This window comes from Mastomys coucha, unplaced genomic scaffold, assembly GCF_008632895.1.
Source record: "Mastomys coucha isolate ucsf_1 unplaced genomic scaffold, UCSF_Mcou_1 pScaffold15, whole genome shotgun sequence".
Taxonomy (NCBI): Eukaryota; Metazoa; Chordata; class Mammalia; order Rodentia; family Muridae; genus Mastomys; species Mastomys coucha.
In genome coordinates, this window is record NW_022196897.1 from 44,306,572 (window position 1) to 44,332,262 (window position 25,691).

Consider the following 25,691-nt stretch of genomic DNA (forward strand, 5'->3'; position numbering starts at 1 on the left):
TTATATTTGAGTCTTATTACATGCACATCACTACTTCATAGATTAAGGGAGCTTTTTTGATGTTTCCTGAAACTTTTTTTGTTCTTTTTTTCAATAGAGCTACTTGGAGTGGTCTTGATATGTCTCCCTCCCCACCCCCTTTTTTTTTTCTTTTTGAGGCAAGGTTCTACAAGGTAGCCCTCACTAGTTTCAATCTTGTTATCTCAGCTTCCAGGAGCTAGAGCTTGTACAACTATTTTTAGCAAGAGCTGTTTATGCTATTGTTTTGTTGTAATTTATGTAATAATTTATCTGAAATGAATCAACAGCTTATTTATTGAATTATTTCATTTGTAACCTCACATAATTATTGAGTGTAAATTCCAAGCTGTAGAATATTGGAAATGCTTTTCTTCAGTCTAGGGGAAACATCGATTGTATATGTATAAGTATTTCCCTCCTCCTGCTATCCCAAAGGGGGAAGTTCTGTATTACTTGGTTATATTATTTACATTAACACATTTATGTTAATACATGGCTATGGTGTGTGGCACATTATTAGATATATACAGTTGCAATATTGATACCCTTTCCTTGTTAACTATGTTGTACATAAACACCACGTCTTTTTGTCTGGAAGACAATTCAGATATTCTGCTATTGGCAGGCAGTGAAATTAAGCTTAATTTTACAGTATTTTCACCTTTCTGTTTTTGCCTGAGTATGACTATTGGTGACCAGGCCGTAGTAATCTGACTGGTGTTAGAGCAACTCAGTCTTTGTAAATTGATTACTTTTACCAAACCAAACAAACAAGAAACAGAACCTCAACACCTCTGCTTGCCAGGTGCCATGGTCCTTGCCAGAGCGAAGCTCCTGAGGTAGTAAAGGGCACAGTGTTTCCCCCATTCATTCTCCTGAGAAACTGAACATCTGACGAAGTCTTGTGCTGTTCAAACAGAACATCCAGAGAACAAGTCCATGATCATAATCAATATAATATCTGGATATTTTCAGTAAAAATTCAGAGGGTTAGGGTATAGCTTAATTTTTTTTCCTCCTTGCTGACCTACACAAAGGCCTGGGTTCATTCTAGCACCCCATTAAGCTGGTTGGTGGCAAACCTCTATAATTCTAGCATCTGGGAGGTGGACGCAGGATGTTTTCCATTTGAACATTACGTAAAGCAAGAGATAAGATCAATTTAATAGAAGGCAATGTTTCTTGACTGTGGTAGTTTCATACTTACAATTTTTCCATGTATTCTGAATTTGGCTGTTTCAGAGGCTTCAGTAGATTGTCAGAGAAGTTGTTCTTGGCAGTAACTTACCGATTCATCTAAGAAATAGACTAAGGAAGGGTCTGAGCCTGCTGGTGGGCAGGGTCCCGACCAGGCGTGGCAGGTTTTCATGTCACCTCTCCCTGGTGGATGTCAGCCCCTGGTAAACAGGTTTTCAGATAATCTGGACACTTGTCGAAGGTCATAATGATTTGATAACCACTTGATAGGGGCAGAATCTTTTGTGATTAGAGAGATGAATCTGATAAGAAACGGTTTCTGTGACAAAACAGATAAAGGTTCTCTGAAGGCTTCTAGCCGGTTTGAATTCCCTAGCTGTTGCTCCGTGCGTGATTCCATGTTTTTATTATGTAGGTCACACTCTGAGTCACCCCTGGGGTTGGCCATTCCTGTATTTTGTTAAAATGTATTCAGACAAATAGAGAGGATGGGCCTATGTAAGTGAAGGAGCTCACTTATGTTGGCCTGTCCTGTGATGAAAGGTGGCTTAGTTACTTACATAAAGGGATTTTTGGCTTGTTATATAATTAAGTTGTTAACTTTTTAGTTGGTTTATGTTAAGTCTGAAGGTAAAAACTTAAACAAGTAGAGCTGGGAGATGCCAGGAAAATCTTTTCGGCCCACCCTGTGGCAAGTTGCTAAGCAGTTGAGGCACAGAGTGTGGGGCATGCTCTGTTTAGTGATGTGCAGAGGAGAAAAAATAATTATTTTGTGTTTCTCCCCCTTCCCCTAATGTCCCTTCACCTCTTTCCTTTTGGGTCTGTTGATACAGGGTCTCTCTGTGTAGCTCTGGCTATTTTAGAACTCTATGTAGATCAGACTGGCCTTAAACTCACAGAGGCCTACCTGTCTCTGCCTCCTGAGTGCAGGGATTAAAGATGTGTGTGCCACCACTAGCCCTTCTTTTTCTTGACTCTTGCCACTGTGTAGCCCAGACTGGCTTTGGATCTGTTGTTTTCCTGCATCTGTGTCTCCAGTGCTGGCATTGTAGCTTTGACCCTATACTTGGCACTGGGAAAGAGATTTTCTTAGGAAGGTTCTTGAGTATCAACAGTAATGTTGGAACGGCAAAAGGCTCGGCTTGAAAAGAATAAACCAAAAAGGATTTGAAGAACCCTGTTCCAGGACCTTTGCTCTCTTCACTGCTGCAAGTTAGCAGGTGACTGCCTCAGCTGCTGGCCTCTGAGGGTAGTGCTGTCACCACCCTTACACTGCCCCGCCCCTTGTTTTTGTAAATCTCTAGCACTGGATAGAGGAAGGCCTGTGACTAGGGAGCTAGCAAGGCTAGAGGCTGCTGATTTCCTTCTTCTGTGTGAAGGAACCTCTTTGCAAGGCTAATAATGTATGAGACTGGGAAGTAGGCAGACACTAGGAAGCCAGCCAAGAAACCACAGCAAGGACCAGGCTACTGCCGCTACTGCCTGCTGGGACGGCTGTTTAAGGGACTGTGATTTAGCTTTACCATATTTTGCCTAATTACATTTTATAGCTTGTGTTGATTTCCTCTGTAAAAACAGCAAAATTTCCTGGTTTTAGTTTTGTTTTTAAGAGAAAATGAAGAGCCCCGGATGGAGATTTGATAAGTTTAGGAGCAATGTACTGTTGTGTCAGTATCATTTTCCAAGGGCCACATCTGCTTGTCAGGCCCAGTGAAAGGGAAGCAAACTCACAGGGAAGTGAAATCAGGGATTTAGAAATGGGTTGTCATGCATTTGAGGGAGGGGACGTTTGCCAGACTGATGACCAGTAAACTGTTATTTTCTATCACGTGAGTCCCAGGGATTGAACTCAGGTGGTCAGGCTTGGCAGCAAAACCTTAACCTGCCGAATCGTTTAGAATTGGAAAATATTCAGTATTTTTTAAAAAACATTTTGATAATAACCATAACTTTTTGGAGACCACATCTCACTAGCTATTGAGGTACATCTGAAAGGATTATTAAGAAACTCTTCTCTTAAAATCTGAAGTATAAATAAATAAAAAGGAACTCTTCTCTTCCCTCTCCATCTTTTTCTGTCTCGTGTGTCACATGTAGGTGTGTGTTCACATGTGTGTAGGTATACATGTCAGCAGGGGCTAGTAACTTTGGGCGTCTTCCTCCATCCCTCTCCAACTTATGTATGAGGTAGGGTGTCTCACTTGAACAAAGAGTTCCAGTTGAGCTAGTTAGTTCCGTGACCCCCTGAACCCCCCACCCCCGCCCTGCCCGCCCCGACACTGGTACTGCGATCTGCCAAGACCACTAAGTATTTACCTGAGTGCTGGGAATCTGGACCGCATGGCTACATAACAAGTACTTTACCCACTGAGTCCTCTCCCCTCCCCCCTTTCTCTCTTCTGATAAATTAGATGACAGTGGCTGCTCTAAAGATGCCTTGGGTGTGTTTATAATCTGATACAGTAAAATCAGGAATCCACAAGTGTTGTGCAAGGAGCTTCGGGCATACTTTTTACTGTAAATGGGGATTCTGATGAGATTCCTAGAAAACTATGTTTATACCCAGAAAGGAAGAAAGTCCTTAATTGTGCTAATACACTTGAGTCTCCTTTTTGAAGGAGCTTCAACCTGACTCTGGAATGAAGGATTTCTTTCTCTTTCTCCTGCCGTTCTCTCTTGTCTCATCTCACTTGTGTAGCTGAGAGAAGAGACTGTCAGTGAGTTCAGGACTTGCTCTGGGGGGACCAGCCTTGACCCTGAACACATATTCCCTGGGAAAGAAACTTTGCAAATCTTCCCCAAACTTAGGAGAAAAGAGCTGATATATATGTCTAGAGCATGAGGCTTGGTGGCATCTTAGAAAACTTCAGGGGAAAGGGAAAGTTCCAGGACACAAGAACATTGGGAGCGTGCGACTGTCACAAATATGTGAATTTTACTCCTGTAGCCCACAATCGAGGGCAGCTGGATCAATCTGACCTTTTTGATTTCTGTTTCCACCAATGATACTTTGATACACAGCACAGAGGTAGTAGCTACTTAATCAATATGTGCAAAAGGAATGAATTTAAAAAATATCCAGCTCAATTTTGGAGGGTGAAAATTCTGTGTTGTCTACAGACTTGCTCAACGAAGGTAGATTTTCTCCATCAGAAGTCGGCCTTCCAAGAGGACATAGTGCATTTTGCAAATCAGGAAGAGCAAGCCTGGACTGTTAGGCCTCACACTTGTATAGTTTATGTTATTATGGTTTGTTTATGCTTGGTCCAGGGACTGGCACTATTAGGAGGTGTGGCCTAGTTGGAGTAGGTGTGTCTCTGTGGGTGTGGGTTTAAGACCCTCACCCTAGCTGCCTGGAAGTCAGTATTCTGCTAGCAGCCTTCAGATGAAGATAGAGAATGATCAGTTATTCCTGTACCATGCCTGCCTGCACATAGTTCCCTCCTTGATGATAATGGACTGAACTTATGAAACGCTGTAAGCCAGCCCCAATTAGATGCTGTCCTTATAAGAGTTGCCTTGGTCATGATGTTTGTTCATAGCAGTAACCTTAACTAAGACCGTTTATTTAAAAGTCTCCTGTCTTTTTACTCTCCCGACTTCATTTAATTTTTGTCACGTGGGCCTTTTCACTTTGGGTCTTCTAAGAAGTACTAAGAGGAAAGAAGGGAGAAAGAAAAAACTCTTGGCTTGTGCTAGAGGGAAAGCATTGTCCTCAAGTAGGCAGGCACAGGGAGGGAGTGTTCATTGTAAACTAATGTATAGAACATTTTGTACGAAAATAGCTAATGAATACCCAAAGCATTCTGTTGTTTGCATTTTAAATGAAGCTTCATTTTTGTTACTCTAGTTAGACTCTTAAGTGTCTGAGAAGTAGAAAACTCACTCCTCATTAGATTCATTTAAAACTTTTTTCAAGAAAGGGAAAGTCCTGAGGGTATAGAAACTTCACTTGTTTCAGTGTGTCATATTGAGGCATCTGACAGTGTTTCCTTTACACGAGGCCAAAGACCACAGATCCACCCTGATTGCTAATTATTCAGATTGTAAATAGCATGTTCCAGAACTTAGGGGAGACAAAAGAAACACGGAGGAACAAAAGGCCTAGGATAATGAAAAAGATACCTGGAAGAGAAAGGCCAGGCAGAATTGTGATGCGGGTCACATCCTATGCCTGCATTTAATTGTACCTTTGTATTAAATAATAAAAATGATTACATGTTCGGTACTAACAGGTGTCCCTTCTTGAGAACTGTAGTATGGATAAGTGACAGCAAATTACTCCAATTCATCAACTTAGAATATTATGCCTTTGATTTTCTCTACTCTACATTAGAAGACTATATTCTATATTAGAAGATATATTTTGTCTGGAAAAGTATACATCAGCTCAGGACAATTTTTTTAAACTTAATTCCTGGTAACTTGTATAAAATATAGATAAATACTTTACAGTCTCAGTAAAAGACAAGTCATTTTGTAGGCACTACCTAACATAGTTGAGTCATACTGATACTAGATCTGTATTTCTGGTACTTTGTGCTTCTGTATAAGCTTTGGCTATCACTGCAAGTTTGTAGTTATGAACAGTCATAAGCAGTCCTCCTGAATTGCTTTTTAGAAGAAAGAGTTACTTCTATGTTTCAGGGTTTGTCTGCATGTATGTGTATCATATGGGTGCAGTGTTTGTGGAGGCTGAGATGAAAGGTCCCATGGAACTGGAGGTATACATGGTCCTGTGCTTCCATATGGATTCTGGGAATTGAACCCAGGTCCTCTAAAAGAGGACATGCTCTTAGCCACTGAGCTGCCTCTCTGGTCCTTCCTTAGTAGCTTTAATTGCTTAAGGCTTATTGTTCATGCATTGGCGTTTGTCTGGGCTGGGTTGGGTGACTCTCTGGCTGTCCTATCTGTGAGGTAGGTGCTGACTGAGTGATAGTGAGTGGGCTGTGGTGATGGGAGCCCATTACCCCTAGGTCCTGCTCAGCTGAAAATGTCCTCTTTGAAGCACTGACAGAGAGGAGGAGCACAGGTCCTGTGAAGCTCTACTTGGTTCCTAGTATTCCACTGACCGATTAATTTCCCATTGTGGACTTCAGAGTAAGAGAGAGAGGGGGACACTGAAGACTGAGGACAAAAGTCATGGCTACAGGAACGGGATACCATAAGAGGGAGACAGTATTTGTAGTGGATTACACAGTTGCACAAATGAAATATCACTAAAATTTCTAGTCCAGGGGAAAGGGATGATTTCTGTTTGTTGTTGTTTATAGGTTCGTTTGTTTTTTTTTTAATTCCTTGCTGAAGCACCTTTTGTGTGTGGTAGTGGGGGTAGTGGAGAGAGAGAGAGAGAGAGAGAGAGAGAGAGAGAGAGAGAGAGAGAGAGAGAGAGAGAGAGAGAGAGAGAGAGAGAGGAGAGAGAAGGAGGGAGAGGGAGAGGGAGGAGAGAGAGACTGGCTCATTATGTTGTTTTGGCTCGACTGGAACTCTTTATATAGACCTTGCTGTCCTCATAGAGATTCACCTGCCTCCCTCTCCTATGTACAGAAACTAAAGGAATATGCCTTGATGCCTGGCTTGTCTGTTTTTTTACTGTACATTCATACAAAGTAGGAGAAGCAATACCTTGCGAGGCATGTCACCTGAGCTGGGTAATTTCATAAGTACTCAGCCTTTCTGTAAAGGATGCTTCACACACAGACACAGACACACACACACACACACACACACACACACACACACACACACACACGAGCTGAATGATTTCAGAAGTACTCAGCCTCTTTGTAAAGGACACTATGCACGCATGCACGCACGCACGCAGTGCCTTATCCACATTCCTCCACCCAGGAGAGTGATACCCTCAAAAGTTGCAGCCCAGAGATCTCAATCCCAGCATTACTGCTGTGGGTCCTGTATCTTGTTCTCTGCATCATCCCTTCCATGGTTCCTGACCCAACCAGTCCTGACATATATCACGCGCACTTTCAGTAAGTGATTTTGGAAATTGTGTGCTGTCAGAATTCTCTGAGAGACAGTTCTCATTTCCACTTTTCCTTTTAACTGTGCTCGTCACATGTACTTGAAGCAGAAGTTAAGAATCTCCACACTCTCACGTACACACACCTATTTTGCTCAGTTTTCTGTACTCTTCCTCTCAGAAAGGGAAGTTTTAAATGTAATGGCTACATTAAATTAGCTTGACTTTTGTAGATTAGCCCAACTGGAAAGGGGAAGCTGCTAGAGAGGTCACTGTGACACCAGAAGCCTGAGACAATGAAGCATTCTGTGAGGATTTTGTTGGAAATGGGGCTAAAGCTTTAGGAGAAGATATTCTTTCTGGCAGGCATCTGATCCCCTTTGCTCATCAAAATGATTGTGTCGGACTCAGGTCAGGGCATAGGAGGATGGGAGGAAATTCTCTTAGTTGCAAACTGGCTGTTTGGTGATGAAATCATGGCTGATGTTATTTTAATAAATTGTTGTTCTTGAAAGTTAGACTTTCTGTACTAGTAGGTAGATAGAAGTTAGGCATGTGTGTTTATGCATGGTACTTTACATAGCCAAAAACCATTTAAAGGTGTCCTGTGCTAAAGAACTGCAGGGGATCATCACATATTCACAAACTTCAACCAGCGCCTTAACAACCTTTTTACTTTTTCATATTTGTCTATTCTTCATATTCTTTATACACTGAATAATTTTCCTTTCTTCCCACTCTTATTCTCCCCTCCCTCCCATCCTCTTTCCCCTCTATTTGTTCTTTAACTTAGATGCCAGACTTAGTTCTGAGAATAGCATTTGTAAAGAGTCTTTGTGTAAGGCCTGCCTCTTAGATGGCACATGCTCACATGTATTTCTGTTATAAGACCCCTCACTCTTCTTGGTCAAGGCCATTGGAAGTTAAGATGGAAATCTCTACCTCAGCAACTGTGTTCTTTTTGGTGGGTGCATCTCATACTCTGTGTTTGGACAGTCCCCGCCCTCTTCTGTGGTTCTGTCCTGTGGTTGTAAGCTTAGTGTGTGCACATATGTAAGATTTCAAGTACAAACGAGAACAGAGCAGGAGACAGATTTGTGTACTTGGGCCTAGATCCTTGTGTGCATGCCAAGGTAACTCTGCTAAGTGAAGTAGAGATGCTGCTTGGTTCTGAGGAAAGTGGTTGGAGTGAGCAGAACAATTGGATGGGCATTTCAGGCTATCCTATCCTAGACTCATGACTGGCAGCATTGTCAAAGTCCTTTTTATCTAGAAATAAAATTACAAGATACATAGAGATACTTTCAAAATGCCAGGAAACAGAATGGGGCCATTTAGATGAAAAAAAATGAAAATGTATCATACCTCAAGAAGTGCTCCCTGCAGGCATTCCTGTCGCAGGGCAAAGGGCAAGTTGAAGTGAATAGAGTTGGGAGTTTGGCTCTGAATGCAGAGAGGAAGGCAGTGGAGGAGATGCTTGGGCAGAGTATGTCTGGGAGGAGACGGGAACTGGGAACCGCTGGGCTCAGAGAGAAGTTAGATGCTTTGCTTTTCAGCTTTTGGGAGCTATGAGCCACTGTTTGTGCTTCTCCACAGAGCAGGAGCTACATGTGGGTACTCCTTAGGTGGATTTGTTGATCGGTCGGTCAGTCAGTCAGTCTGTCTATTTAGACAGTCTCTGTAGCCCTGGCTGTTTTGGAACTCACTGTGCAGACCAGGCTGTCCTCAAAAGTCCCAGAGATCTACCTGCCTCTACTGCCTGATTATTGGGATTAAAGGTGTCTGTCACATGATCAGCATTCTTGTCACCTCTACCCCAGAGAGAAAGCAACTGTAGAAGTGTGCCATTTTATTTCTTGGGCTGTGAGTATTCATCTCACCTTGTGCAGTGTGTTCCGGTTTTAAAGAATTTGCACTGGTGAAAGTTGGCTTCTTGGACGTGGCTTATGGGCCATGCTGTGTTGAATCTGCTTGTTTCCCAGCGCCCCCCTCCCCGCTTCACTGTTGCCATTGTTCCTTTTTGTATTTTGTATTCTTGAATTTTCTGATACAGTATTTTAAGGGAAGTGAATGGCACCACTCTAGATAAAGAACAATAAACATTTCGCATATCTGGCTTTAAAGCCATCCTCCCCTTATAGTGAGTTTGTGGACTTAGGAAGAGAGTTTCTTCCAGGCTGGTATTCTTCAGGCAGTGTTCGAATAAGATGTTTGTAGGGAGGGGCCGCAGGATCTCCAGCCATCGATTCTCTCTTTATAACTTTGCCCTTTTCCCTGGAACATCTGACTCGTTCAGGGCTCCCAGACTGAATCACAAGGAAGAAACTTTACATAAACCATTTATACTACGAGTTTGGTATGCTGGAGGCATCAATCAACAGCAATATCCATTAGATTCATCCCTGTATCAGTAGTATCTTGATAGAACTGGTCCCGATGTGTGGGAATTTGAACTCTGCTTCAATACATCTAGCCATGGATAATTAATTATTCAGGGCACAGAGAACCCGGACCTGCAATGTAGAGTAATTCTCCCTGGTCAGCGTTAACTGCACTGGCAATAATAAATAGGAAAAGTCTCCAGTGATGCCAGTATTTTAAAGTGATTAATCATCTCTTCCCCCTTCTCCTCCCCCTTAGTTTTCTTTAACTAGGATTTTTCAGCAATAAATCTCTAACAACACAGGTAGGGATTGTTCTGTAATTAAATTTTGCCCTGCTTAATTTCTTACCTTTTATGTGCTATTAAAAAAATGTTACATTTTAAGGAGCCCCGATCAAAATTTGAACCATGAGAAATCCTTTTATGGAATACTGAGATTCTCTGTGGAAGAGGAAAGTCTTGATTTTGAATACAAGATAGGCATGCACTCATAAAAAATTGTTAATCAACACCAGTTGGAGTGTCAGATATTCCAAGGTTTTGAATTGCCTCGCTTCCATGTTTATGGTTTTTTTCTATATTAGAAAAAGTCTGACATACATATGTTCCCATACGAAGAGAATAATTACTTATTTTAGAAATAAGTTTAAAACTTTGGGATAATTGATGTCAGCTCTGCAGGAAAGGAATAATCCCATCATTTTTTTCTTACACAAAATGCGCTTGCTGAAGAGGCAGGTAAATGTCGCCTGAGGATGACCACATATTTCCAGATGGTACCCTGTAGAGCTGTCCAGCCATCACATAGATCCCAGGTGACAGGGACAGATGTGACATATTTGTTGTGACACACTTCTGTACCACCAGTCCGTGGCTCGAGGTGACTCCTGTCCCTCCCTTCATGCTTCTCTCTGCTTCAGGACAACACAACGACGCACGGATGAACCTCGCCATTGCCCTCACCGCTGCCAGGTATGGGGCTGCCACGGCCAATTACATGGAGGTGGTGAGCTTGCTCAAGAAGACAGACCCGGAAACTGGGAAAGAGCTTGTGAGCGGTGCACGGTGCAAGGATATGCTCACAGGTACGCCAGGGTTCACGAGGGAGGCACTTCCTAGCATTTTGCAATGCTTGTATAATGACCGAATGAGGATTTGTCTGTCACTTTTCTTTTAGTGAAAGGCAGACTTCAGTCATCTTAATTATATTCCTTACTGTCTACAATGCCTGGTTTAACATGAAAATGTTCCCTTGTGGGACTTGCCAATTTTCCCCCTTTGTGTTAAATAGTAACACTAATGATAAGAATAATAATAAATGCCCACAGAACTCTCACAGCTGTGAATGCCTTTCATTCCCCTCACAGAAACATGTGATTAATAAAATTAAATCAATGTGCCAAGTCTCCGAACATCACTTAGGTGACACAGGCAGAGCTTTTGAGTCAATCACTTTATAACTCAATATGATATCCAGTCTTGGCACAGCCCTATGGCTAGGTAGGCACTTGCAAAACTGTATCCTTTCTTGAACAAAAGCAACACTTGTGAGATATATTTTCTCACCGTAATGCAGTTAAACATTTGGGTATTTTTTTTTTTCTAGTGGACAAAAATGTAATTAATTTAGTGTATGTGTTTACATATGACAGGCGTCTACTCACATGTGCATGTCATAGCTTGACTGTGGAAGTCAGAGGATAGCTGGGAGTCAATCTTCTCCTTCTACCCTGTAAGACTCTCAGGATCAAACTCAGATTTTCAGGCTTGATTGTCAAGTATTTTAATCCACTGAGCTAGCCAGCTCTTTTCTTTCATCCTGCCCCTCCTTCCCTCCCTACCTTTTGAACCCAGGGCTTTTTGAACATTAGGCAGGAGTTCTCATCCCCAGTGGAGGATATCCCCACTCTCCTGATCATAACACTTTTTAAACAGACTGTGAATCACAATGAAAAAGTGGTTTGCCGCTTTCCCTTTTAGTTTGGGCTCATTTTGGGTAAATTTACTGAGAAGTGAGCCTTTCCTTTGGCTCTTCACTAACTCTGGCTGTTCCTGTCACTTAGTGTGGTATGTACTATATATACTTCATCATAGGCTAAGTGTATAGATGAACTAGTAATCAGTCCTGGTGAGTGGAGAACAAACCAAGTATGTAATTGATGCTGCTTTTCTTCACAGGGGAGGAGTTTGATGTGAGAGCCAAATGCGTTATCAATGCCACTGGTCCTTTTACAGACGCCGTGCGCAAAATGGATGATAACAATGTTGTTCCAATCTGCCAGCCCAGTGCGGGGGTCCACATTGTGATGCCTGGGTACTACAGGTAACAGTACCCTGTTTTGACACCCATCACCTGGCTCCCAGGAGATTACACACTGAATATCTTCTATGACACCCTTTTTCAAAAAGTGTTTTATTTAAATTTTGTGGTTTACTTAAATTTTTTTCATCGTGCATACTTGTTGTCCTAGGTTCTGTTAGACTAGGGACACTTTCTCCCAAGCTTTCATTGTACACAGGATCATCCCTCCCATGTCCCCTGGCTTGTTCTTTTTTCTCCTTCCCATCCCACTAGTCCCTTTTGACTTCTTCTTCCATGTCGTATATACATACATGATATACTTACATGATTTTAGGGATCTATATGAAAAAAACAAACCTAGGAAATACAAATGAGAGAAAACACATTCTTTGTCCTCCTGGATGTGTAACTGGGGTATATGATTCCTTCAGGTCACATCCTTCTTCCTGTAAACAACACGACTTCATTCTTCTTCAGGATGAAATTCCACTGTGTGCAGACACCATTTTTGCTGTACCTATTCCTCTGATGTCAGGACCCCTGGGTTTGTTTTGTAACTTAACTGTTGAGAGCAATGTGGCAGTGATATTGATGCATGGGTGTCTGTCACATGTTGGCATCACATCCTTTGGTACATTCCCAGGTGAGACATAGTTAGGTCATATGGTAGATCTGTTTCTGTTTGAGCTCCTCCCACCCCCTCAGAACCTCCGTGCTGATTTCCATGTGGTTGGACTAGTTTCTACTGTTCCAAGCAGTAGATAAGGGGTTCCCTGTGGTCCACATCCTTGCCAGCATTTACTGTTACTTGCTCTCTCAATAACTGCCATTCTGAATGATGGTTAGTGATAGTGACTACTTTTTTCAGATATTTATTGTCCTAAATAATTTGTGTTTCATCTTTTCAGAACTTTGTTTCATTGGCCTAATCAATTTATTGATTGGGTTGCTTAATTCATTTGATTTAAAGATTTTAGTCCATCTTTTTATTTGTGCTCACATATGTGTATGTGCATATGTGTGTGAGTGGGTATACAGGCATAGATATGTTCATGTGCAGATATGCACATATACAAGTGTGCTCATGGACAAGTGTGCATGTATACCTACCATAGCATGTATCTGGGGGTCACAGAACAATTTGTGTGAGTCAGTTCTTTCCTTCTATGTGGGTCAAGGTGTGTGAACTCAGGTCACCTGGCTTGGCAGCAGACACCCCTTCCTTCCTTCCTCCCTCCCTTCCTTCCTCCCTCCTTCCATCCCTCCCTCCCTCCCTCCCCCCTTCTTTCTTTCCTTCCTTCCTTCCTTCCTTCCTTCCTTCCTTCCTTCCTTCTTTCTTTCTTTCTTTCTTTCTTTCTTTCTTTCTTTCTTTCTTTCTTTCTTTTAATTCTCTGTATATTCTAGAGATGAACACTTTGTCATACATAACTGGAGTCCTATTCAGAATGTTCTTGCTTGAATTCTATATCACCTTAGTACATAACTTTATAAAGTTTGGCAGTGATCTCTTTTGAGACAGGGTCCCATCCATATTATCGTCAAATTCCTGCCTATTTGCTTGACTTAACTTCCTAATAATTGGGAATATAGCCGTCAGTCACCACACTCAGCCTTACCTGTTTTGTTAGCTGCTGTATTTTTATGTCTAACTAGTGTAGAAATTGGGCGGTCCTAGTAGCTATAGTTATTTTGAGCTTAGGCTAGTACATAGAGTGAAGCTTGTGTGCCCTCTTCCTTGTTGCATCATTTGAAGATGTATGTTTATGGATTAGTAAAGTTTGATATAACTCTAACTAACATTCCGCATGCGGAATGATCATCCTAAGTCATGATAACAGCTTTTAGGTGTGTTTGGGAGAAGTAGGGATAGTTTTGAGATTTATTATTTTTTTTTTATTTTGCATCAGAATTGGCCTTGATATTAAAATTCAAAAATAAAAGATTTAAGACCACACACACACACACATCACATATACACAGACAGTAAAAATAAATTCATTTCAAGGTAAATGATTATAGAATAAATAGAAATGTGTTGCTGCAAATAAGGTTTTATGTGAGTTTGGGTCAGGGATGAGGGTAGACTGGAAAATGAGAGAGGTGACTGGCAAATTAGAAAATTTGAACATTGGAGAAAATATGCAAAAAACATTTAATTTTTAAAAAGTTTTCATGTATATATAGGAGATTCTGTTGAGCTTGTGACATAATTTCTTAGGTTAGAAAAGAAATGTTTCTGAAATACAGGTTGAGAAGCTCTTGAGATTTATTTTTATTCTGTGTGTATTGGTACTTCACTTGCATGTATGTCTCTGCTACATGCATGTCTACAGCCTGTGGAGTTCAAAAGAAGATTGGTATCCCTGATCTTGGAGTTAGTGGGTGCCGGACATTATGTAGGTACTAGGAATCAAACCTGGGTTCCCTTGAAGAACAACCACTGCTTTTTAACCACTGAGCCATCTCCCCAACCCCAATAATTTTTAAACTTTTATTATTTTCAGTTATATGTCTATGTCTGTGCATAGGTATGTACACATGACTTCAGGTGCCTGAAGAGGATAGCAGAATTGGAGCTCTGGAAGTGGAGCCACATGTTATTGTGAGCCACCCAACAGAGGTGCTTGGCGTAGAGTTCTGCTTCTCTGGAAGAGCAGTCAGCGCTCTTAACCACTGGCTCATCTTGCCAGCCCCAGAGGAATTATTTTAACTTCAGAAAACCCTGCATACAAAAATGAGTTTTGTAAATCTCCTCTTAAAAACCCAATCTGGAATTTTCATCAGATTTGTGGTTTCTTCCAAAAGCAGCACCAGCCTCTCACTGACTGCCATACACGAATGTAATCACCTCTTCCCTCTAGCCTCCTTTTTACTCCTGACAAGAGGTCAATTTTTTTTTTCTCCAGTAATGTGTGTACATACTGTTAGCTCTAACACTGATTGCTAAGTGGTTAACAATAAATTGATTTCAGTTTAACTAAGGGTTCTTCAGGAAAGCAATGGTCTGCATGAGAAAAATGTTCATTACCTTTAATCCTAGACACACACATAAATTAGCCAGCTTTCCCTGCTGATGCCAAATGAATCATACAGATTGAAAAGAGCTGTGCACCTCTCCCATCGTACTGACTGTCACCAGAGCTGACTCTTTAGGGTGACCTTGCAGAACTAATCCTTCATAAGAAAACAAACTTTTCCTCGAGGGAGACTATGAATTAGGTAATTTAGAACTGATGGAAGATACTTTCAAGTGGATTCTTAAAATTTGATACCATTTGTTAGTAGCTCTGTCTCCCCCCTGTGCTTGTTAATTTTATGCCTGACACATATGTCTTTGCTTAAGCAGCTGAGTCTCTACAGATTCCAGGTACATGTCGGCTGGTAACTGTCACCTTCACCTTTTAAATGGCTTTTATTGCAGTGGAAGTTTCTGAGGGTCTCAGTAGTTTCTAACTATACTCCCTACCTAGGTCACTAAATATTAGAATCTTATGCTTAACTTTATTGTGTGTATTATTTGAAACCTGTCATTAGTTTTCTGGTCCACGAGGTGGTTGTATATAAATGAAGTCAATGTGATATTTCTCGGAAGTTTCTCCAATGTTTTGTTTCAACGAAAAGCCATTTATCAAACCGAAGCTTGGAATTTAAATGTGTTAGTGTCCAACCTAAAGTGACTGATGACTTAATCTAAGGGTGTATCAATTTGGAGCCCTTTCTCCTACTCCCAAAGCTTATAAGACTTGAGATTGACTAGGAATTGTAGGTCTAATGGCAAATAATATTTAATGCCTTTTAGAGACCAAAAAGTATCAGATACTTTTTCAGCTCGTAAGAGAGGAGTGAAATTCACTTCCTCTCTGGTTCTCTGGATGGTCAAGAGAACCTCTGGGAAAGACTACTTAATGAAGGATGCTCTCCCTGGACTCTTTGGATTTAGAACACATGCTATGTAGGGCTTTCTCTGCTGAGAAAGACTGGTCCTCCTTGTAGATTACATGAAGAAGAAGAACTAAATTTGATGGTAGGTTTCTGTTTTGTGTAAAGTATTTTTTGGTTTGCTTTTAAACAGTTCTTACTCTCTCATTCCTACCCACTTGAATAAATCTTTATTAAATATTTTAATGGTTTAATGTTTTAAGGGTATAATAAACATAAGAGGTCTACTACATGTTCTTCAAATATACTTGTGTAAGGGAGATTTCTTGAAAATTGCTTAAGATAAATGTGATTGTTTCCTGTCTGAGGAATGTCATTGTAAAACATACATTCAATACTAGCTCTCTGTGAGAATTCAATAAAGTGTGACAGCTATTTAAAAATTTCTATTATTCCATTTGAATATGACAGTTTTGGATTCTTCCAACTTCTTTAACAACTTCATATATTCTTGAAAGTGTAATAAATACACTCAACTAATAGTTTTTAGTCAGCCATCCGTGGGTTTTATTTTTAACGTAATGTATTTATTTTATGCGGATGGATATTTTGTCTGCATGCATGTTTATTCACCTTGAACATGCCTGGTACCCAAGGAGGTCAGAAGAGGGCATCCTATCCCCTGAACCTAGAGTTGCAGATGGTTGTAAGCTGCCACATGGGTGCTAGCCATTGAACCCTTGCTGGCTGGAAGAGAGGCTAGTGCTCTTAACCACCAAAAGCCTGCCTCTAACCTGCCTACCGGGTTTTTATTGATGCTTGTTTATAGCTGCCCATTCTTATAAGTGCATTTGTGATTTTCCTTTTGAATTGTGCAATATGTGTTAGTGAAAATTCTTGGCTAAGGCTTAGAAAGATTTTTTTTTTTTTTTTTGCATCTGTGTGAAGAGTTTGTCTTTCATTTTAATTATTGACATAATACAATCACTGTATTTGTTTGAAAGATTCTCATTGCCAACCTGTTCTTCTCTGCTTGGCCGATCCAACGACATTGTTGTTTAGCAAAAATAAAAACCATATGAAGGCTGAGCTGTTTTCTTCTCAATGCACTTCCTGACCCTCCTGTTAATTTGAAGTAAAGTAAGAAATCATCTCATTTGTGACAAAGTAACACAGGTTCATTTGCACACCACGGAATGAATGAAGGAGTTGGTGATTCCATTTCAGTTTTGAGAAAGTTTGGCTTCGCTTTCTCATCACTTCTCAGGATTTCCACTGTGGGATGTGCAAAATGTCAAATGTACCAGGAAAATACTTTTCATAGACTCCAAGAAAGGTTGAAGAGTTATCGTTAATTGGCCATAATAAAAGAAATTATAGGCATTTATTCCACTGACATTATCTAATGTGAATGGTCCAAAGTATAAAAACCAAAACAACTGAGAGACAATTAACCGTGCATTGTTAGGTGGGCAAGATTACAAGATAATATTATCACATCTGCTCAGTTCCTTATTTTTTTTTTAACTTTTTTTTTTTAAATTTTAGCAATTTCTATGGATTATAAAGTAGTAGTTCATGTTTTTCTTGTTTTGCTTATTTGAGCACAAGTGCCAAACAGAATAGAATTGTTTCTTTCCACTCTAGCCCTGAGAACATGGGACTTCTTGATCCTGCAACCAGTGATGGCAGAGTTATTTTCTTCTTGCCTTGGGAGAAGATGACAATTGCTGGCACCACTGATACACCAACAGACATCACACACCATCCTATTCCTTCGGAAGAAGACATTAACTTCATCTTGAGTGAAGTGCGGAACTACCTGAGTTCCGACGTAGAAGGTAACGTGAATATTCCTGTGACATTTCTTCCTTCTTTAGTATCTACCAGACTTTCTCAGCAACTTGCTGTACCTTTCTTGCCTCCAGCCAGAAACATAACCATACCTTGCATACTATAACCCTCAGCCTCCCCCCTGCCCCCAATGCCCCATTCTGCTGTGACAAACCTAGATCCTTGCAAATACCAGGCAGTGCTCCCTCTCTTAGCTAATACCCTCTTCTGACAACTACACTTTTTCTTTTTTGGGTGGGTAAGTGGGTAGGAGGGAGGGAAGACAAGGATGCATGTATTCCAGGATGTTCTTGAACTCTATGTAGTTTATGATGATCTTGAATTTATGATCTTCCTGCCTTTTACCACTGGCATGCTGGAATTATAGATGTGTGTCATTTCCCTGTCTCAGTTTACCAAGTGCTGGAATAACAAGCCTGTATTAGATATATTGGCTTGTGTTGTTGTCTTTCTGTTGGTCTGACAAAAATACTATAGAATCTATACTTTTCTATAGTAAAGGTTTATTTAGCTAATAATTTTGTCTTACTTAGGGTTTGATTGCTGCGAAGAAACACCATGGCCAAGGCAACTCTTACAAGGACACTAGTGAATTGGGGCTGGCTTACAGGTTCAGAGATTCAATCCATTATCATGGTGGGAAACATGTAGGCAGACATGGTGCTGAAGTAGGAGTTGAGAGGTCTACATCTTGATCCAAAGGTAGCCAAGAGAAGACGTGTCATCCATAGGCAGCCAGGAGAAGACTATCATCCCTACTGAGTGGAGCCTGAGCATAGGAGACCTCAAAGCCCATCTAACAGTGACACACTTCCTCCAACAAGGCCACACCTCCTAATAGTGCCACTCCCTATGGCCAAGCATTAAAACACAAGAATCTATGGAGGTCAAACCTATTCAAACCATCACAAGTTTGAAAGGTGGAAAGACTCACATCCAACAGCCCCATGTGTTTGGACTTTTGGGCAGGTCTTGTTGGTCATGTTCAGTTATTACATGGAGGGAAGCATCCCATGATGACAATATATATGAAAATGGGAGAGAGGAAAAAGAGGCAAGAAAGCCCAAAGACTGGGCCCGGGCCTGGCTTGGTCTTTCATGACATATTGCTCTTGGAAACTAATCAAGTCCCAGATAGGGAGAGCTGGGCCATTTAGTGAGCCCAGCTTTGAACCTGAGGGTGTTCTCAATATGGTCATTTTCCTCTAGTCCATCTCTTAAAGTTCCCACTGTCTTTCAGGGATGTCAAATGGGAACCAAGCTTCTAGAAATTGACTGTTTGAGAAAGAAACCAATTTTCATATAATAGCAGTCTGGTTAGTGGTTAGTGGTGAAAGTACAGCAAAGCCAAAGATGACTTCTTTTCAGTTTAACTGCATGCTTTTACTTGGATGTCATTTGCTCTCATTGTTGTATGATGGACTTTCTTATGTATAATAGTCTCAAGTTTCCTAGCTTTTTATCATTCTGAATCCCACCCTCAATAGTTACCCCATCTTCCAAGCTAGAAATAGCATTTGTTCTTTCTTCATTTTCCTTGTCTAGTGTCTTAATCAGGGTTTTTACTGTCGTGATAAAACATCATGACCAAAACAACTAGGAAGGAGAGGGCTTATTTGCCTTACGTATCCTGAATCACAGTCCATTGAGGAAAATTAAGCAAGAACTCAAGAGGAGGAACCTGGAGGGAGGAGCTGATGCAGAGGCTATGAGGAGTGCTGCTTACTGGCTTGCTCATCATGGCTTGTTCAGCCTGCATTTTATAGAACCCAAGACTAGTAGTCCAGGATGGCACCACTGACAATGGGGTTGCTACCCCCCTACATCAATCACTAGTTAATGCCCCATAAGCTTGCCTATCATCCAGTGTTTTGGAGACATTTTCTTATTTGAGGTTTCCTCCTCAAATGCCTCTACCTTGTTGATATAAAACTAGCTATCATACTTAGAACACAATGCACACCTCTTTCTATCTTATTTCTCTGGGTATTGCCTCCTTCCATCCCCAGAGTATTTTTATGTAGCATAGGCTTGCCTTGGACTCATAGCAATCCTCCTGTCTCAGTCTTTCAAGTGGAATTATAGGAGTATGCCATTATGTCTGGCTCAGTTGTCATTTTGTACTTAGTTGGAAGTGGCCCTTAAATGGGCTCTCTATGTTAGGTTTTTAATCTTTCCAATCTCTCCTTCTGTCAAAGCTCAGTTACTAGAATACATGTGTGGTCATCTCTTTCCTGTACACACAAAAGAAAAAAAAGTCATTTGGGAGTCTCCCCACTGACTTTAAGAAAATCTCTAACTCTCTTCAGTGACATACATAGGTTCCTACAACATCTACAAATTTGTATATAAACCCTTCTTCTCCATGTATTCTGTGATCTAATGGTTGTTTATCTTTACCAAGTTAGGCCATATAGATTTAAGCCCTTGTGACCTTGTTTTAGTATAATGGTGACTTCTGGGCTGTCCTTTGTACCATCACCCCATCTTGGCACAAATACTTATACTTCAGAATTCACCCGTCTTTCATCATTTCAGTGGACAGCCATTATACTGCTAGCAGATCATGATAGCATTTCTAAGACTGATCTAAGATGTATTCTTGGAGATTCCATTGAGTCTTCATCTACAAAATTTGTTAGCTAGTTCACATTTTATTCTTCATGACTATTTGGAGCAAAAGTAACCTAGTTAGCTATTGATGGTTGCAGAGAATTTTTTTCAATTTAATAAATACTTCTCTTTGATTGAAGATCCTACAACCATGATGTATTTTCCTGACAGCTTTGTAGTCTTCTGTAATGATTAGTAGTTAACTTGCACTAAACAGTTATTAAATCAGAGACCATGTTGTACATACCCACATTTCCAGGATTATTGGTGGACTGGGCATACTTCTTCCCTCAAACCTTCCCTTCTTGTGTCACGAGGGCCATCCTGGTCAGGTGGCTTTGTCTGTGGTAATGATACCCCAAGACCTATATGGTGGGCTGAGTCCTTGTTACACTTAGTATTAGTAGGCCACAGGTGTCTTGAGTTCAGTATACATTCCATGGCCCGTCTTGACATAAGCTCATTGACCCACTGCATTGTTCACATTTAGGTTGCTTTCTTGCCAACAAAGCAGATTTTAGTAACCAATCTCTTCTATTCTTCCCCCCCCCCAACCCCCCAGCTCCCTATTTTGTTTGATTTCTCTTCATGACATGAGCAGGAGGACTTATCACTTTCTCATTTTTTTTTTTTCTTCTGAATTATGTTGGAGTGGCACACTGTTTATGGTAGAGCTTAGCCTTCAGAATTTTGGGCCTTCTTTGAATGAGTCTTTCCATTTTCCTTTTTTTTTTTCCTCCTCAAGGTAATCCGAATGATCTCTATAACATTCGCCACATAGTTCAATGTTCTCACTGTGTGGTGGTGATAACTACATAGCCAACAGCCGCAGCCCCCAGGCTGCAAAGAAGCTCTTAATATTTGGGATCTCTGAGACCTGCTAACTGGTTTGCTGAACTCCAAATGGGAAAGCTCAGGGGATTTGGTAGCTACATTACTTTTGTCATCTTTCTATGATAAAAGAGACAGGTTTAATGGTTTTGAAAAAACAATTCATCTATTTCTGTGAGCAGTCATAACGTTGGCTTCAGTTGAGGAAATGCAGTCACTATTTTCGTCTGGATATAGCTCACTAGCATTTAAGAATCCTTTTTCCCTAAATGAGTTTTCCATTGTGTGATCATGTATTTTCCAACAAAACAAAGAGCTTTAGAAATCGCCTCAGATTACTATCTTAGTTTGATTGGTCTGTACTGTATATTACTAGTTACTTCTAATTTAAAGAAATATATATAAGCTGACTCTGAATGGAATCTCTTTAAGTATCTGCAACAATAGCACACTTATTAAATCAGTATTATTGATTTTTAAAACCATTGTGTATGTTCAATTCCTATCACCTGGAGGCAGCCATGCTTTGTTTAACATCTCTATTTAAGTATCTTAAACTTTCTTGTAATTTAAACTTGATACTTTTCTTTACCATTGTACATCTAGAGATCTAGATGAGGCTTGAGTATCTGGATATAATTGTATTTCAATATAATAATCATTTCTGCTCTCTTTTATATAATGTTTGTCAAGAGAAAGGTTACAGATGTGCTATAAGATTGTGGGAACAAGTACAGAATGAATCCAAGAGTAGAGAGCTCCTCCATATGGACACTTCCTTAGACCTTCCTAAGTAAATGCAGACTGCTTACTGTGAGAGCCTGAGTGTTCCAGAGGTGGTGGTAGGTCCTGAAAAGCCACTGTGTGAAAATCTGCCCCTGATAGGAGATTTGACATCTAACAGAGGTGGTGGCACTTCTGCTCTGCCTGTAAATAGAAGATGTGGCCATTCCTGCTTTGTCTCCAGAGTCCCCTTCAAATCCCTTACCCTTTGCTTCTCAGAGAAGTGCAGAAACTGACAAAGAGTGCTTTTTAATTCTAAAGTTTACAAAAACGGTTGAACATACTGATCATGTTTTTCTCTTAGTTGCATAGGGACCATCTTGAGACTGTGCCCATTACGTATTGTATCTAGGAGGTGACAGCTATGTCAGCTGTGTTCACCTTTCCTTGCTTAAATACATATTTTAAATTTTTAATGACTAGTTCTTCATATTTTCTTTGCATTCTCTTGTTGACTGGACTTCCTTTGTTTGAAGAATTGCACTTAGTCTTGATAAAGGGAAGCAGTTAGCTGACACTCACTGTATCTTACAGTAAACATTTTCCTAGTTGTAGGTTTTCTCTAGGTGTTTTGGTGGAATCCAGTATCCTCTTATGTCCTAATAGAAAAGTAACAGAAACAAAGCTTTGATACTCTGCAGACTCTCTTCCTCCTCTTTGTGCTTTCCCAGCTCTAGAGTCAGTCAGTGCTGCATGTATTGGACACACTGCTATGCAAGTATGTTACCAATCTTTCCTTCTAAGGAAATGTCTACATTCCTTCTAAGAGCAATGTAGTTCCTGCAGTAGTTGAAGTTGAGGGACAGTGTTTCTCTGTGTAGCATTGGCTGTCCTGGAACTCACTCTGTAGACCAGGGGAACTCAGAAATCTGCCTCTGCCTCCCAAGTGCTGGGATTAAAGGCGGCCGCCGCTGCCCTGCCACCACCACCTGGTGTGACATTGTTTTTGAGCATAGGTTAGTAGTATTGGGTCCATAATGAGTCTTAAATCAGTCTGGCTCTGATGTGACCATGTAAATAGTGTACAATAGCCCTGGATTACAGGATGTGATATGGGATCAGTACAGACTGGACTACATCTCTCTTTATTTCAAGGAATGACCCTTGAAAGAAACCTTTCAAGCTCATATACCTTTGAGATGGTGTGTGCCAGGATATACTGTGTGTGTGTGTGTGTGTGTGTGTGTGTGTGTGTGTGTGTGTGTGTGTGTGTGTAGTCATGAGTGTGGAAGGCAGAGGACCACTTGATTAAGCTGTGTCTCTGTCTCCCTTTATGTGGGTTTTAGGGATCCAAGTCAAAATTCCCTGGCTTGCAGAGCAGTTGCCTTTACCCTCTGAGACATCTTGCTAGCCCAGAGCTGCAGATTCAAAATGTTTTGCATTCATTGCGGTCCATCTAACCATACGAAAAGGCTTTATTAAATGGATAAGTTCTGACAACAGTTTCCGAGTCTCCTCAAATGGCTCTATCCTTGAGAGAGAGAGGGAGAGGAAAGTGTCAAATCCTAACACCCCTGCTGCTCTCAGCAGCTGCTGCACTTCTGCAGAATGCCTGGGAACAATTCTGAAAAGCATTTCGCCTGTTGGGAATAAGCCCATGTCTTCTTTTACAATTTAGAAAGCTTTCCATTCACAGGCTGAAATTTCTAGATTACTTGTTTGTTCTTTGCTGAAATGGGTAATTGATAGTTCTGCAGTTCGTGTTGAGTTAGGAAGAAAAATGATCTTTTGAAAAAATGTATCATTAAGTTACTGTGCAGAGGTTAATCAGAGGGAAGCCGTGGTGGGGCCTAAGCTATGGCTGCAGTGGATTAAGAGAGACAGAAGATTTGCCGTGCGCTTCATCCAGGCTCACGGTGTTCAGGGGTGCTTCTCCACACAGCCTCTGCACTTGCACACGGGCTTGCACATGTGCAATTAGTAGTGTTTATAGATTGCCTGTTATTCAATTAACAGCCGAGCTGGCCATATCAACTCACTGCAGACCTGCCTTTTCCCTGCCAGAGATTGTACTCGGGTTATCAACTTACACAGGCTTGGCTGTCTTCCAGCTGTTTAATTAGAGTGTCATGCGCCTTGCTTTTTCTAGTTTCATTAGTTTATAAATGTAATATGGTATCTTATTTCTGTGATTAACACTTCATTCCAGCAGGTTAAACACGCTGGTTGAGAAGTATTGATTTCTGACACTGTTTCCCTGTGTTCATTTAGGTATTTTCACAAGGCTCTTTGAGACTTTCTTTTGAAAGTGGTAAGCCCAAGAAAGGACGCCCCTTTCTCTAAATGCACACCTAGATAACTAATGCCAAACAGAATCACACATTTAGGTTTAATTGTCACTTCCTGTGGCCTTCACTTTCTATTAATCTTAAAACAAACACTTGTCCTGCCAAAGATTTGAGAGGAAAAGTATTAATTATAATCTAAAGCAATTACATTGAGCCCTTTTCTTTGAAGGAGCTTTGAAAAGTTCTGCTCACCTTTATATAATTTCTGTCTTACTCTTAAGATCATAGAGTAAACTGAATGAGTGAATTATTGAAGACATACTAGAAATGAGTTTGATAGGATCTCACTGTTATAGCACTGGCTAGCCTGGAACTCTCCTTGTAGACCAGGCTGATCTCCAATTCAGAGACCAGGCTGCTTCTGTCTCCTGAGTGCTGGCTTTAAAAGTAACTGCAACTGTTTCTATTTATTTGTTTCTTTATTTAGCCAGGCTCTCATTTCGTAGCCCAGGCTGATCTTGAATCAAGGAATTTTTCCTATTTCAACCTCCCAACTCCAGCTATTTCATGCTTGAGACACAAACCACTCTGGGCTCAGAGAACCCTCCAATATTCCAATATAATAAATACTTAACTTCTAACTCTATGTTGCTTTTTACTTGGTACACTATTTAGAGTATTGAGAGATCTTAGAATCTCTAATGCCAAAGACAAGTAGTAACACGGCAAGAAAGAGATGGAAAAGCAAAGGAATCTTGACTAGCTCTGTGAGCAGTGTGAATCTTAGTGTTAAGACACCAAAGCCCCAGTTTGTTGTGCTCTCCACAAATGACACTTTGCACTCCTCTAATTGTGGATAGTTAGAGGAATCCATGTTCACTACCTACTCTTGGCTACAGAGGTGTATGATAGGACCAATGTCAGCTTAATAATTTGAAAGGAAGTCATTTCTTGATTTCATGAGGTCTGTAAGAAAGGGGGATTGTTTGGAATGGAAAGTAAGGCTTTTAGCATTAGGTATGAAAGCACATTTCTTAGGAGCAAAGCAAGCTAGTCAAATGTCAGTGGGAGGCTGCGTCTTAGAAACGAGGGCAAGGTGGCCTTGATGTGAGTAGCCATTTTGATGGTCTACTGGGATCAGCCTGCCTGTGTTCTAGGGAGCCTTTAGAGACCTGTATGCCAGCTATTTAAATTAGGTCCAATTTCCCTTACCTTAGTTGCCTAAACCACATTTCCAGGTGTTAGTTGCTGATGCTATTGGGCAGTCTAATAACAGACTTTGCCCTACATTGCAGAAACAGTCTGTAGAACTGTCCTGCTCATTGGAATTTAGATCATGGAAGTATTGCAGAGAAGGTAACGCTTTGTTTAATGGAGTCATTGCATTGAAGTTACAACCTGCTACTTTATAAAGCAAGAATTCCAGATGTAAGAAGGAAAAAAAGGTGGTTAATTTAGTAATTGAGCAATGACTTCCTTAGGTAGATGTTAAATCTTTGCTCTCCCACCTCTAAGACTTCTTGCCCTATCTTTAGGCTGTTTCCCTTGTGCTTAGAGCATGGCTGCAAAGGCTTATGGAAAATGAGAAGCCAAAGTGGTGGTTTGTCATTCTGACTATCC

The 25,691-nt window shown here is 40.8% G+C and overlaps 1 protein-coding gene across 5 annotated transcripts in view; it reads left to right on the forward strand.

The window, feature by feature from the left end:
• The window catches only part of Gpd2 (glycerol-3-phosphate dehydrogenase 2), a 132,106-nt gene that overhangs the window by 88,763 nt on the left and 17,652 nt on the right, over nt 1-25,691 (forward strand). For all 5 annotated transcript variants that reach the window (XM_031370302.1, XM_031370301.1, XM_031370299.1 and 2 more), the window contains exons 7-9: nt 10,502-10,666; nt 11,760-11,904; nt 17,410-17,603. In XM_031370302.1, the coding sequence (XP_031226162.1) occupies nt 10,502-10,666; nt 11,760-11,904; nt 17,410-17,603 (504 nt within the window). The remainder of the gene's footprint in view (nt 1-10,501; nt 10,667-11,759; nt 11,905-17,409; nt 17,604-25,691) is intronic.